We start from the raw sequence: 16270 nt of genomic DNA, 5'->3' as shown, positions 1-16270 counted from the left end.
AATTCCTGTCTCATGAGTAGTTTGGGTGTCTCCTCATTCAGGCAGGTCCCAACTTTGCCCAAGAAGCATTGGAATGTTAACAACTGGTCTACACTGCCGCAGAATACTGCATTGCATGCTATTTGTTTATGCAAAGTATTTATTAAGTGAGCTTGGTGTTACAAACAATATTACAGGTAGCTTCTCTCCCCAAATAAAATTGTGCTTTTTTTTTTTTTTGGTACCAAGGATTAAACCCTGGGGTACTCAACCACTGAGCCACATCCCCAGCCCTTTTTTATATTTTACAGGGTCTCACTGATTTGCTTAGGGCCTCACTAAATTGCTGAGACTGGCTTTGAACTTGATTCTCCTGCCTTAGCCTCCCAAGCCACTGGGATTATAAGAGTGCACACCACACTTGGCTGTTCTTTTTTTTTTTTTAAAGTAAGAATTATTCTTTACATTTTTTTCCCTAAATGTAAATGGAACTGTCTTAGTCCATTCAGGCTACTATAACAAAGTACCTAAACAACAGACATTTATTTTTCTCAGTTCTAGAAGGTGGAAGTCTGAGTTCAGGTTGCCAATGTGATTGAGTTCTAGGGAAGGCCTGCTTCCAAGTCGCAGATGGCCAAGTTCTCCTTGTGTCTGCCCTCTTATTATAAGGGCACTAATCCAGTTCACAGGGGATCCTCCCTCATGACCTAACCGTTACCCAAAGGGCTTTTCTCCCAATGCCCTCATTAGGGAGGTTCGGATTTCACTACATGCATTTTAGGAGGACACAAACATTCAGACTATCGCAGTATAACACATATATTCATAGAAGAAAATTTGGAAAAAATGAGAAAAAAATAGTTTTAAAAACAATAAACACAAACTCTACTTTTTACATTTAATTTTTATAAAGATCCTATGAGGTAGATACTACTAGTTTCTCCCTTGTATGAGGAAAACAGATAAATTCAGCAAGTTGTCCAGGATCGTCAACCTGGTTGCTAGAATTGGCCAGTAGCCTGACTAGTAAATGGAAAAACTGAAGCTTGAACCCAGAGTCTCTGCTCCTCCCCAGCCCAGTCTTGTCACCCAGAGATAATCAGTGTCACCGCTCAGCATGTCCCCTCTGCTACTGTATTGGCAGAACATTACTGAGATCCAACTCTATATTGTTTAGTTTCTTGCCTTCACTGATTAATGTTTTCCCATGACATTTAATAGTTTTCCTTCTATAGCATTATCTCTCATGGCCACATCACATTCTGTTGTGCAAATGTCTATTCTGACCTTCTGTCCAAGTTACCAAATAAATCTTGAGAATCTAATAAGTATCTGGTAGCTCCTTGGAATTTGAATGCAATGCAAAATATTTCAAGGAAAATTCTGGACTTGAATGAAATGATTTTGAAGTCTTTGCATCAGTGTAGGGAAAACGCAGTTAAAGAATTGTAGCCATGTTAGGCTCCAATTACTTACCTAATGAACTAATAAAAATAAGTCATTTTTAAAACCAAATGCCTCTAGTGCCAGAGTTTTTAAAATCATGAAAAAAAAAGTTTATATAGAGACAAAACTCTCTTTCTGTGTTCTCATACATATACCATTTTGAGTCAATGTGGAGTTAATAGGTACCTACCTTAGACCTCAGCTAGAAATTTACATTTGTTTGCAAATAAATACAGAACAAGCCCTGAGTATCTGGGATTGGGAGCATACATACATCTCAAGGATGAGGACTAAGGAGACTCTCCGCTTCTTGAAGACACCCAGAAAAAATCAGTTCCTCAATCTGGGCCCCAGTCTAACCTGGATAACTTGCTTTATGGATCCATGCATTGTGTAAAGTGCATAAGTCTCAAGATACAAGACCCAACTTATAGCCCAGCACCACCCCATCTGCTAACATTGTCTATCACCTTGAGTAAGACAATATGCTTCCTTTATCCTTAATTAACTCATCTCTAACTTGGAAATCTTAGATGAAATAATTGCAAAGATTCTTCCATGAGTTTTTGAGCTCACAGATGCCTCTAAGTGTGATCTCAGTCAAGTCTCTTGTCCTACATACTCTCTTCAACTTTGTGGCTGGGAAACTGTCTCCACCTCTGTCTCCCTGCCCACAGGCCTTGTGCAATGGTTGTTCCAGACTTTGAGTTGATCTGTGAGATCATGCTGGTGGCAGAAGGATTCATCGAAGCTCGGTTGTTAGCCAGGAAGTTCATTACCCTTTACCAGTTGTGCAAAGAGCTTCTCTCCAAACAGGTAAGACCTCTAGGGAGGCTGATATGAACAAAAGCCCCTCCAAGGCCCCGACTCTGGAAAGGCTCTGGGGCCAATGGATTAGAAATTTCTAATGTAGAGAATCACTGTGCCCATAAACATACTACAAGCTCTGAGTGCTTCTGAAATAAAAATAGGTGCTCACTTTTTAGATCAACATTTTTTTAAAAAAAAATTCTTCAACCACAGAACTCCATTTTTCACTAGAATACTTAGCAACGCCTCACAGACATAATTGTCCCCTAAGAAGCATTGAAATGGCTAACAAAAATCCTTGGAGGGAATAGTTTCTACCTGAAGGGCCATGAAATGAAAAGGGTGTTGGGAAAAGAGTTAGGTATAGCTAGCCTCCTGCTTCTCACTGCTGTTTGTCCCTCAGTGTAGCCTCTGGCTAAGATAGGCTCCCCTCCCAGGGGAAAAGCACTTTAACAAAATATGTCTAAGCATCTACAAGGTTTATGCCTTGGATGGAGAATTTCTTGGTGGCACAGGCAGCAATGAAGTTTCCCTGAGCTGTTCCAAGTGAATTTCGCTTCTCTTTGGCGTCTTCTTGCATTGATCACCTTTGCTGTCACGACACAGGCTCTCTCCGCCCTCTGAATTCTGTCCAAGGAGGAGGAAATTCTGTTTTCATCTCATTTCCTGTAGTATTGATTCTCCCTGAAGCCTCATCCCTTGTCTGGGCTGTGCCTGCCTCAGAGCCAGAAAATGCCAGACCAGGATCTGGAACTCTGGGATCAAGATTTTCTAAGTCCTGAATCCTCTCCCAGGCATTTGCCTGGACTCCAAAAATGACCTAGGATATGTGTTATGTATAATTTTGTAACCTGAGCCTATGGCGCTCTGCATCCCAGTAACTTGGGTCTCATCTGCATAACTTGCCCACAGGATCACTATGACTGGGGCCTGCGGGCCATCAAGTCTGTACTTGTGGTGGCAGGATCCCTGAAGCGAGGGGACCCCGACCGACCCGAGGACCAAGTCTTGATGCGCTCCTTGCGAGACTTCAACATCCCCAAGATTGTGACAGATGACATGCCTGTGTTCATGGGCTTGATTGGGGACCTCTTTCCTGCCCTGGATGTCCCCCGAAGGAGAAACCTGGACTTCGAAGCCTTGGTCAGGAAGGCGGTCGTGGACCTAAAGCTCCAGGCTGAGGACAACTTTGTGCTCAAGGTACGTGATGCTTGTCCTCTTGAGCTCTGCTCTCTTCATTTTGTTCTCAGGCCATGAGTTGTCCCTTCATCCTTAATCCAAAGGGTTTCTTTAGCTACACAGAGATTATCCAGTTAGAAGTAGTTTAATCCATTTCAGCCATTCTTTTTGGTTGCTATTTTTTTTTTTTTATCAGAGCTTTATAGTTATACACAGTAGTTGGGTTCATCCCGACAAACTCATGCATGCATGGAAATTGATTTCAGTTCACGATCCCACCTTTTCCCCCTCTCATTTTTTTCTCTCTCATTCTCCCCCCCCCTCCCCTTCTCCTTCCTCAACTCCACACGACTGCCTTTTGCTTGTCTATTAATTTATATTTGATTGGTTCTTTATATGATCCTATCCTTCCCTCCCCCTTTCTATCAGAGAAAAATGAAGAAAACCCTACCATCTGCATCAAGAGGAAACTGATGGATTTCACAGTAAAGACCTGAAGGACAAAGCTGGACCTTTAGTACAAATAGAACTAGCTCAGTGGCTGTAGGAGCCAGTGTGCATTGAATGGCTCTTTGTCTGCTACGGGGGCTGCAATTGCAGGCGAAGGACCTGTAAAGCCATCTCCCCTTTGTGAATTAGTAAAGAAGGCTCCATCTGAACTGGATCCTCAATTGTGATTAATATTATCTCTATCAAAATCAAACATACTCAGCATCCACCCCTGGAATAAAGAAGCACGGGATCTCAGGTTTAAGGGTGCAAAGGATGTACTGACTGTGAGACAGGGTGCAATTGCTGAGGGAATTAACTGCGGTAGCATTTTCACTGGGGTTAGAACTCAGTTTTTGAGTTTTGAGGGCTTTGCATACAAAATTCTCCATATTTTGAATGGCCTATCCCCACCCTGTTTTTCCACAGGTCTGTCTTTTTACAGTGTCATGGTGCAGAAGGCAATGTTTTCAGGATGAATAAAATGTCGTGGTAGTAGAAATGCCTGCACATGTAGTATAATTAAAGCTTAGAGTGGGAGGAAACAAGTGCCACAAAGAAGGGCGGGGGTCCTGAAGTTCAAATAGATGTGGACAGATTGTTTTCCTGTGCGATAACATGTGTAAGAAATACGTGAGCACCATTTTAGAGTTCGCTGGTGGTTTTATATTCTGTATCACATTTGATCCCTCAACAACCCCTAAGGCAGAGGATGCAGATGAAGCATTTTACTTTTCTAAGGTGCTCCACTAAGATATCTCCTGGGAGAGAAAGTGCTCCCCCTGCAGGAACTATGGCTCAGGGGCAGGTCCCTTCTACTCCACTCCAGAACCTGTTTCTGGTACACAGTAGTTTCACTGCTAGAGATTTAAGCCCCAAATATATATAAATAGAATTAAGGATGAAGTGAAATATCTCCTCCTTACGGCAAGCAGGTGCCTGCTTTCATTTATGGGAAAGAGAGCAGAGCATCACCCGGTCCTCTGCAGCTGTGACCGTTTCTGCCAGTTGGCCCCATCTCTCCCCTCCCTATGTCCCTCCTTCCAAGTTCAGAGTGCAGGTTTTTGAAGTAGAAAAGAGGGCAGGATGGCCTTCAAGGTAGAGAGAAAAGGATCAGCAAAGGGGCATATTGCGGGAAACAGATGGTACAGGCATCAGCAGGAAGTCCAGTGTTGCTAAAGGCAATGGTATTAAGGCGATGGGCGCCAGAGTAGGGGAGAGCAGGACTCAGGCAATAAGACTCAAAGGACAATATGGGACCAGGTCAAGAGCTTTCTGCTAAAGGGTCTAATCCTAAGAGACAGTCTCACCCCAGAGATGTGTTAAATGCGATGAGGTTCTCAGGATACCGTGTGCTAAGGATGAGGTCTTAGAATCAGGACAGCCCACATCTTGCTAGACCTTCTGGGATCTGGTCATGGCACGTCCTTCCTCCATATTCTGCATCTTTTTTCCCTTTCAGAGCCTTACCCTTTCTCTCTGTGTACTTAACAGCTGGGTAACATCTTGCTTCCTTCTTTCCTTACCCTTCTTTGTAACAGCTGCTCCCTGATTTTCTATTAAAAGGAAAGTCGAGACTCTCCACTTGGAATAGATGATGCCTCTATCCACTTTTTATTTGCACTGTCCGCTTGAATTTGGGGGAAATAATTTCTCAAAGCTGATGTGTGAGGCTCTGGTGGCAAACCAGAATCCTTTAAAAGTGGTACTACGTACTACAAATCTTTATTTTTTAAGAAAGAGGAATAGACTCCTAGAGTACTAGAAACTTGAAAGGGAGCATTACAATACATTTCTGGAAGAGGGTTAGATCCAATGGAATAGAGGGGGCTGCAGAACACTTTGAAAGGGCTTTGGGGAAAGAGGGGCCAGGAGGCAGCTATTCTGCCAAGCAGAACCCTGGAGAAACTCTGGGCTTGGAGTTTCAGGAGGGCAGGAATGAGAAAGAGAACCAACATAGCCGGGGGTGGGGGAAGCATCATCAAATCTATTGACCCTATAATTTTGCTACTTGGCTTTCCATACTCTTTTCACATTATCTTCTTTCAATTCCCAATTCCCAAGCAACTCAGGCCATCTACAAACAGGCATTTAACTCAAAGCCAAAAAGAAAGTCTTTAAGAAAATTTAATGAAGTTCTTTGGGGGAAACAGAGGCTACTATAGGGGTATTGGTATCCCAAATTAGAACCCTCCATTCTCTTCTGGAGCCCTCAATAGAAGGCCAGTTCCAGCTCAGGCACCCACAGGGGAAGGGACAAAGATGAAGGCCAAGGTCTGATAACGTCCATAGAGCTTCTCCTCCTACCCTATGCAGAGACCTACATGGAATTGAATGCTTTGAAGGGTTGAATTTTATGGTATGTGAAATATATCTCAAGAAAGTGGCTGAAATGAAAAAAAAAAGGTGGAATTAGGAAGTGATTTTCAATGGATTTATTTTTCACTGGGCATATAGTCCTACATAGAAGTGAAATTCATTATGATCTGCTCCTACCTGCACATGGCCCAGTGTGGGTACTTTCATTCATCCCTCCTCTGCCCTCTCACTCTCCTTCCTATACTGCTCCCCCCTCCCTTTCATGAGATTCTTTCCACCACCCACTTTTTCTTTATTTTATTTTTATGTGGTGCTGAGGATCGAACCCAGTGCCCCGTGCATGCCAGGGGGGCGCGTTACCATTTGAGCCACATCCCCAGCCCACCACCCACTTTCTCTGAATCCTTTATTTCTCTCTAGCTTCTGCATAGAAGAGAAAACACACAACCTTCAATTTTCTGCTTTTGGCTTCTTACACTTCACATAATTTTCTCCAGTTTCATCCATTTACTATTAAAAGACATAATTCCTTCTTTATGCCTGACTAAAACTCCATTGTGTATATGGACCACATTTACCTGTCTATCCTGCTCTTTGTTATTTATCCAGAAGAACTAAGACCCACATACTTTAGTAATACATGAACATTCATGATTACAGCAGCACAATTCACGGTAGTCAAGTTATGAAACCAGCCTAGGTGTCCCTCAGTAGAAAATGATTTGTTGTTGTTGTTGTTGCTGTTGTTTGGCACCAGGGAATGAACCCAGGGATGCTTAACCACCAATCCACATCCCAGCCCTTCTTTTTTTTAAATATTATTTTAGTTGTAGATGGACACAATACCTTTATTTTATTTGTTTATTTATATGTGGTGCTGAGGATTGAACCCAGGGCCTCACATGTGCAAGGCAAGCAGTCTACCACTGAGCCACCACCTCAGTCCCTCCCCAGCCCTTCTTATGTTTCAATTTGAGATTGAATCTTGCTAAGTTGATTAGGGCCTCTCTAAATGACTGAAGCTGGCTCCGAACTCGTGATACTCCTGCCTCAGCCTCCTGAGCTACTCCGATTACAAGCATGCCTCACAACGCCTGAAAGAAAGTGATTTTAAGTCTTCCTAGTATCAGGGTATGATGCCATTGTTCAGTTGATTGTATTTGGGGAGAAAAAAAGGAAAAACCTGAGTACTTTAGTCAACTTTTTCACTGCTATGACTAAAAGTCTGACAGAACAATTTTAGAAGAGAAAAAATTTATTGAGGGGCTCATGGTTTCAGAAGTCTCAGTGCATAGACAGCTGGCTGAATTCCTCAGGACTCAAGGTGAGGCAGAACATCATGGCAGAGAGTAAGGCAGAGGGAAGCGGCTCACATGATCCTCAGGAAGCAGAGAGAGAGAGACTCTACTCACCAGATGCAAAATATATACCCCAAAGGCACACCCCCCAACTCCTACCTCCTCCAGCCACACCCTATCTGCCTTCAGTTACCACTCAGTCAATCCTGTCAGGGGATTGATTAACTGATTAGGTTCAGGCTCTCACAACCCAATAATTTCTCCTCTAAGCCTTCTTGCATTGTCTCACACACGAGCTTTTCGGGGGACACCTCTTATCCAAACTGTAGCACCTGGGAGTATAACATAGTCTCTACTCAGCAGCAAGAAACCCCACAACCACTACTCTCCCTGTCCTCCTCCTGTTTTTCTTTCTCCTCCTCCTCTTCTCTTCCTCATCTTCCTTTTCCTCTTCTTCCTCCTCTTCTTTGCTTTTTAAAAACCCAATGACCTCAGGTCAACAGCATGTTTAAAACCCTCCAAATGTTTTCAATCATACTCAGAATAAAACACCAACTACCAATCCTTGCATGTCTGACCCTGCTTAATCTCATCTTCTACCATCCTCCCATTTTTCCCTTCCCTCCAAGCTTAATGCTCTCACTCTACCTGGTCGGCTTCCCCCTGCTGGTCCTTACATGGTGACTCTTTGTCCTTCATGACTTAAGCATCACTCCCTTGAAGATTCTCTTTCCTCATTAGTTTCTGGGAAGATTCTGCAACAAGCCCACTAGCTCGTACTTACGTTTTATTTTGAGATAAGTTATCTCTCTCTTGTTAAGTTGTTTAGGGCCTCACTAAGTTGCTGAGGCTGGCTTTGAACTCACAATTCTCCCGCCTCAGCCTCCTGAGCTGCTGGGGTTATAGGTGTGCACCACAACGCCTGGCATCCCAGGAAGAGTAATGCCTTGAGATAGAGACAAAAATTAAAATAAAACCCCAAAACACTGATGCTCTGGGAAACAAAATGCAAATTAACATCTCAGTCCATTCTCCTGCCACAAGTAAAATTGGCCATCTTGCCTCAAAATAGCCATTTATCTGGTGCCTTCATGTTGAACCGGTTACGGACACTAGTCTTATTTCCCTGGCTATACAACTCTAAAATTCTTTTTAACATCAGTATTATTTAAATTCTTAAAGCATGAGTCAACATTTACCATTTTAAAGTATAGAATAAATAAATTAAATGCATGACAGAAACTTTCCATTTTCTCATCACCCTGTGAATATTTGGGTGCATTTTCTACTCCTCTCCTGAGAAAGTTTTATTGTGCAAAATATGAAGAAACCTGATCTACTAAAACATTCAAATATTTTGACTCATGATACACAAGACCATTCATGATATAAAAATCTAGACCTTTCCAATCATCCTTTTTTTTGGAGGGGGGGCGTACTGGGGATTGAACTTAGGGGCACTCAGCCACTGAGCCACATCCCCAGACCTATTTCGCATTTTATTTAGAGACAGGGTCTCACTGAGTTGCTTAATGCCTCACTTTTGCTGAGGCTGGCTTTGAACTCACAGTCCTCCTATCTCACAATCCTCCTCAGCTGCTGGGATTACAGGTGTGCACCACCGTGCCCAGCCTCATCCTTCATATTTTCAACCAATATTTGTTCAGTCCTTGGCATGTGCCAGATTCTCTATTAAGACACTGGAAGGACAGAGAGGAAGCCCAGCCTTGTGTACCTTCAGTGAACTGATCAGCAAGTGCTGAGACAGAGAAGTAACTACTGCGATATCATCAAGTGCTAGGTTGCAGGCTATAGGTCCAGCACACCCCTTCCCACAGGGATTGGCCAGAGGCTGGCAGGAAAAAGGGAGACTTCCAAACAGGAGGCAGAGTACATTCAAAGGCACAGGGAAGAAAATCATCGATTGAAGAGCTCCAAGTAGTTGTTAGGATAGAAAGTGCAGGTTGGGGGATGAGAGATAAGACCTGGGCCACATTGCAAAAGGGCCTTGTAAACCAGTCTCAGGATTTAGGTCTTTGTCACCAAAGGTATGGAGAACCTTTGAAGAGCAGAAGGACAACAGTGACCTGATTCCTGTAGGTTTACTCCTACGACACTGTGGAAAGCTGCACCTGGAGGCCAGGCAGACCAAGAGTCACCTTCAATGCCACCACTGTCCTCCATCCCACTAACCCATCCAGCCAACCACATCAGGCTCTGTCACATTGCAAGACTTTGATGATCTGTTAGGATTAGGGTTAGGGTTACCTCTACTTGAAATATCCCTCCTGGGCATCTTCTAGATAAACTCCTACTCATCCTGGGCCTCCAGCTCAAATGCACCCTCCTTTGGGAATTCTTCCTTGTTCCCATTATTTTCAAAATCAATTGTTTCCTCCTCTCCATTCCCATAGCACTAAAGAAATACCTCTATTGGCTGGGAGCAGTGGATCTCAAGTTGGAGGCCAGCCTCAGCAACTTAGCCATACCTGTCTCAAAATAAATACATAACAAGGGATGCAGATGTATCTCAGCACCCCTGAGTTCAAACCCTAGTACCAAAACAAATAAATAGTCACCTTACATCATAATAATTTGTCAACATGATTTTCCTTTTTTAGTTTTTTATTGGTACATTACACAGAATACTGGGATTCTTTATTATGTATTTGTACATATTCATACCCTCATAATACTGGGGAACAGAATTGTCAACCTGACTTTCTTCTCCATCAGACTATGGGATTGCAAATCAATCTCCCTCTTCTGGAACACTGTCTAGCACTCCATTGGTGACTAATAATTACATGACTGCATGAGGAACACATGAATAAATAAATTGTGTTGCCCTTATATCCCAAACTCATTCCAAATACATTTTGGGGGTAAATAATGCTTCCTGTTTTGACTGCAGTTCCCACCTCAGACTGGCTCCCGTGGGCATGTAGTTGAGTGACAAGTTGGTCCCTCAGGTCCATCTTCCTGTTCCCACAGGTGGTCCAGCTGGAGGAGCTGCTGGCAGTGAGGCACTCCGTGTTCGTGGTGGGTGCGGCTGGTACCGGCAAGTCACAGGTGCTGAGGTCCTTGCACAAGACCTATCAGATCATGAAACGTCGCCCTGTCTGGACCGACCTCAACCCCAAAGCAGTCACAAATGATGAACTCTTTGGCATCATCAATCCGGCCACGAGAGAATGGAAGGATGGTAAGAGTGGGTCTCCTGCTATCCTTGCAGTTCTTTGGACAGGTTTCAATATCCTGGGGTGAACTGCAGCAGAGAGGGCTTTGAATGATGAACTTGGGACCACAGGAGACATGAATGCCATTGAAAAGGAGGAAACCAGTTTGGGCTGGAAGGGAACCCCAGCTTTTCAGATGTTTTCCCTCCTTGGAGACCTCTTTCAGTTGCCTTTTGGAAAGGTCTCCTAAATAAAATAAAGCAGGGCAGGTTTTCAACTGTAGTTTCATGATTCTGGAGCCCACAACAGCGTGGAGTCCCTACACTGCCAGGCGTGGCGAGGTAAGGAAGCCCACGGTTCACTTCCAAAGAAGGGGTGCAGGCTGGCATGCCCCAGGCACACCTGTCCCCCATCAGCAGGGCCCCAGCAGTGATGGGGAGGCTGCATGCCAGGGAACACCGCTCTCGGCAGGTCCCTGGTGATGACGCTCAGATGTCCTTTCAACCTCAAGAGGGTTCCCTATTCCCTTCCATGGTAACTAAAAGGACCCAGGACCCTTGTTGACTCTGTGCTTCTAGAATGAGGAAATCCAGCTCCCGCCTGCTGTTTCAATGTCTGCCTTCATCAGAGCCAAACTGTCTGGATGTCTTTAATTTAGGAGCGTCCGTCAAAAGCCTGGAGCAGGGAAATTGTAATGAGCAGCATCTCTAATTTTTATTTCACTGACTGTTAGTGAGGCCTAGCATCTTTTCATTCTCATTGGTCTTCTTGTGTTTTATTTCTCCCTGTTATTTTGAATCAGTGGGTAAGAATTCTTCATATATCAAAGATATTAACTCTCCATCTGTTATTCACACTGCGAATGCCCCCCTCCCCATGGATCATTTGCTCCGTAGACTTTTTATGGCATATTGAGCCATACATATTTTTTAAAAAAAAAAAGGAAAATTATGTCTGTCTAGTCATTTTAGCATCTGGGATTCCTATTTAGTTTATAACTCCTTCTAATTTTCAGCTACAGATGTAGTATCATAAATTTGGTCAATAAGGATTTTTTACATTAACATTTTTTTAATCCATCTGGAATTTATTTTGGGGCTTAGTATGAGGTAGAATAGAAAATGAACTTTATTTTCTTCCAGATGGGTAATTGATTGTGCTAGTATCAGTATCATTGATTAAATAAACCATCCTTTCCCTCTGAATTTAAACACCAGCTTGTCATTTATTAAATTCTACGTGCTGAGTTCTGATTCTGGGCTTTCTGTTGTGTTCCACTCCCCTACTTATCTAATCCTGTACTAATGTCAATCTATTTTAGTAACAATCATTTGATAGCATATTTTAATACCTGATAAGGTTAGTTCTTCGATATTCTTCAATAGTCTTATAATATGTTGGATAGTCTTAGGCACTTCCTTTTCCATATTATATTTAAGTTCAATAATATAATTCCACATTTTAAATTTTGTTGGGATTATGACTAAAATTTTTATTAAATGTATGCATTGAAGTTGGTGAAATTAACAAAGATATAATAATCACAAATCTGTAGTCACTGAATAAGATATCTGTAAAGTAAATGGCATATAGGCTTGTAAAGATTTTAGGAAAAATTTGATAAAAATAAAATATGGTGGGTTATTTTAGTATACTCTTTTCAAAATTAGAAAATTCCAGGAGACAGAAAAATAAGTATATATAGAAAGGAATTTGTAAATACATCATCAAGCTCAATATAACACATAGTCACAGAACTCTGCATCCTATAAATAGAAAATATTTTTTCCTAGTTGGTTCATGGAACATTTCCAAAAATTAAAAATTTTGTTGGCTTCAGAGGAAGCTATATTTAATTCAAAAGCATCAATTTATAGGCCACATTCTCTGATATTGCAACAGGATTAAAAACAACTAACAAGAAAATTATCCAGACTAATTTTACTACTTCTATATCAAGAAATGTTCTCTACCTCTGGATCCAAAACAAAGTTAAATTCCCCAAGCCTCTCAGAATTAATAAAAATAATACTTTATATGAAATCCATGGAATACCTCTAAACCCTATAAGGAAAAATTTTATCATGGAAGGTAGGCTAGAAATAAGTTAGCATCTGTATTAAGCGATTGCTCAAACTAAACTTGAAGAAAATGAGTAAAAGAAAATTAAGAAAGATAAAATCTGAAATTAGTCTGAACAGATGCAAAACAAATCATAGAGAAGATAAATATGAACATTTTTACATAAAGAACAATACGTTCATTGTATACATAATTAATGGGGAAATGGGTAAATACTTATATATGATTAGGAATTAGAAAGGATATATAATAGTAAATATAAACAAGATTAGCGTATATAAGTAGATGACACATATTTGAAAAACTAGAAGAAATATAAGATCACCTAGCAAAATATAAATTAACAACATGTATTCAACAAGTAGAAAAGTTGAGTAACCTAATTTAAACAAAATATACAGAAAGTAAAAGACCAAAAACAAGTAATTTCAAAAATCATAAAAGGATAGCTCTGAATTAGTTTATTTTATGGAGCCCAAATAATCTTTTTTATATATACATATATTTTTTTAAAGAGAGAGAATTTTTGAATATATATACAAATATAAAAAGCTATAAAATTTTATGGTAGACATAAAACAATAACTGAATAAATGAAGAAAAAGAAAGGCAAACTGTTTTATTGAGTGGGAAAATTTAATATCATAAATAAATTATAAATAAATATCATAAATAAATTTTTTATATAAGTTTTTGGTGGACACAACATCTTTATTTTATTTGTATGTGGTACTGAGGATTGAACCCAGCGCCCCACGCATGCCACGCGAGAGCGCTACTGCTTGAGCACACCAGCCCCCGAATAATCTTTAAATCAACTTGCATGTGGAACAACAAAAACATAATAATAAAAGTTCAGTTTTACTCATTGATATAGATTAATATAGATGCAAACATTCTAAATAAAATATCAGTAAATAGAATCCAACAGAATCTCAAAAGAATAATACAGCTGGAATAGTGTATCAACTTACAAAATCAATAAATAAAAGGGAGACTAATTGCCTACAGGAAGGGGCTGAGGAGAAAGAAGAGGAAAATGCATAGTACTAGGGATTGAAATGGAGAAAACTATGTTATATACATTTATGGATAGGTCAAAATGAACCCCACTCTTATGGATAATTGTAATGCACTAAAATTTTTTAAAAATTAAAAAAAAGAAAAATATCATTGAGTCAAATAGGTACAAATAAAATATCTTGAGTCAAATAGGTACAAATAAAATATCCAAGAACCAGAAAAACTTTGCACTTATGAATTCTATGTGTTCTTGCCTATGGTAGAATTAGAATAAAAATTAACTACTATTTAAAAAAAAGAATGACACAATTAAACAAAGTAGAATCTATTCAGGAATATAAGGATAGATCAATTTTTTTTAAGCATTAGCTAAAAGTATTGACATGTTAAAGGAGAAAATTATTTGATGAACCCATAGATACTGAAAACCTAAAGCCATTACTGAAAGTTCTAAACAAAATAGGAATAGAAAGATATCCCTTAAATGTGGTAGCTCAAGTGAAGAGGAAAAAGAAATTACTCTGAATAATGATATATTAAAGTCATCCATTAAAATCAGAAAAAGTTACTGAGCCTATTAGCAATATTATTATTCAGCACTGTCTGCTGATATTCTAGAAAATGCAGTAAGATAAGAAAAGGGAATATATGGCATAAATTGGAAGAGAAGAGAAACATTATTGTTTTGCTCATTTTGCAACTTTATGCTTAGAAAACCCACAGGACATTGTTGAAAAAAAGTCACTAGAGTTAATAAGAAAATTTATTAATGTTAACCAAACATAAAATAAATATACAAAATTTCATAGCTTATCTCTATATTCTATACAAGAAATATCCACCTAAACATGGAAATATAGGGGGAGAAAATCCCATTCACAATAACAATCAAAAAGATGATATACTTAGGAATATCCTTAACTAAAGAGGTATACTTAAAATGTGATAAAATTTCTGGGCATGGTGGCAGGCATCTGTAATCCCAGTGACTAGGAGACTGAGGTAGGAGGATTGCAAATTCAAAGCCAGCCTCAGCAATTTAGCACAAGACTCTGTCTCAAAATATTTTAAAAATGGGCTGTGTATGTGGTTCTGTGGTTAAGGGCCCCAGGTTCAATCCCTGATATATTAAAAAAAAAGCTATAAAATTTTATGGTAGACATAAAACAATAACTGAATAAATGAAGAAAAAGAAAGGCAAACTGTATTATTGAGTGGGAAAATTTAATATCATAAAATCAATTCAATCTAAGTTAGTATTTAAATTTCATGTAATGACAATATGAATCAAGGGAGAAGCCCAAGTCCTGTCTTAGGCAAGATTTACCAGGGCTGCAGTTATGAAGGGTGAAAATTTCACCTAACCAAGTTAAATGTCATTCTGTCATGTTACAGTCAGTTGCTGAAATGATTCACAGGAAGTTACTCTGAGACCCAGAGAGAGCGCACCTCTGGTGTGGTCAAAGAGAATTTTCGGTAGAGCAAGACACAGAGCCTCGTCTGATCTACCTGTTCTATTTACCCCTCCTTTTGAGTGCTAGTGGGGCAAAGCTTTGTTAAGACAAAGATTATTGATGTCGAATGGAAAATAAGTTACCAGTGCTTCCTTTTAGGGTTGTTCTCTTCCATCATGCGGGAGCTCGCCAACATCTCCCATGATGGACCTAAGTGGATTTTACTGGATGGTGACATAGATCCAATGTGGATTGAGTCTCTGAATACTGTCATGGATGACAACAAGGTATCAAAGCAAGCGGGGAGGGAAATCCCCATGTCATCCCTAACCATCAATGCAGCCAGTGCTCCATGCCGCAGGTGCACTTGGAAATCTAGACACCTCACAGTGGCTGGCCCAGGGATTGCAGCTGTTGCCGGTGTCTTCTGCAGACATCTCAGGACTGACTGATTATGTTCCCACCTTGAACTGCTTCAAGGGCCCACTTTTGGGATGGTGTTCTGTTTCCTTCAGAAACTTCTGCCTGCAGATTCATTTGACATTCAGAACGGAAAGAAATCATAAATCATCTATTCAAGTCTTTTTTTCTTCCCCATACTTTTCCTTTTCTAAAAATCAGAAAATGAAGGATCAGAAACATTCTGAGCCCGTCAAACTACCTCCATAGCGGTAAATATCTATCCATTGTGAGTCTCTGTTATTTTTTTCATAAAACAATGAAAGCTAACTGAACGGCCTGTAAAACGTCTGTTAAGCTGGCAGCTAGACACGTTCAGAAAGCCCATCCACATTGGAAGTGTTCAGATGGCTGCAACATTCACAGAACCATTAGAACAAATGCACACCCTCCCAGTGAGACCACTTAAGAAGGAAGAGCAGAAACTTGAAACTGAAGCTCTTTTCTTTTAATAGTTTTATTATTCCAGAATGGTCTCGTTCACTCAAATTATTGGCACCGATTTACACTGTTTAAATAACTTTTTTCCCCTGATTCAACAGACACACACACA

At 40.4% G+C, this 16270-nt stretch overlaps 1 protein-coding gene across 2 annotated transcripts in view; it reads left to right on the top strand.

The window, feature by feature from the left end:
- Positions 1-16270, top strand: part of DNAH9 (dynein axonemal heavy chain 9) — a gene marked incomplete at both ends in the record, with an annotated part of 338928 nt that overhangs the window by 130692 nt on the left and 191966 nt on the right. For both annotated transcript variants that reach the window (XM_081272229.1, XM_081272228.1), the window contains 4 exons: positions 2103-2241; positions 3148-3435; positions 10515-10725; positions 15418-15545. In XM_081272229.1, coding sequence (XP_081128355.1) covers positions 2103-2241; positions 3148-3435; positions 10515-10725; positions 15418-15545 — 766 coding nt within the window. The remainder of the gene's footprint in view (positions 1-2102; positions 2242-3147; positions 3436-10514; positions 10726-15417; positions 15546-16270) is intronic.

Source organism: Spermophilus citellus (assembly GCF_964194105.1).
Source record: "Spermophilus citellus genome assembly, chromosome: 17".
Classification (NCBI taxonomy): domain Eukaryota; kingdom Metazoa; phylum Chordata; class Mammalia; order Rodentia; family Sciuridae; genus Spermophilus; species Spermophilus citellus.
This window is presented reverse-complemented; position numbering and strand designations above follow the sequence as displayed.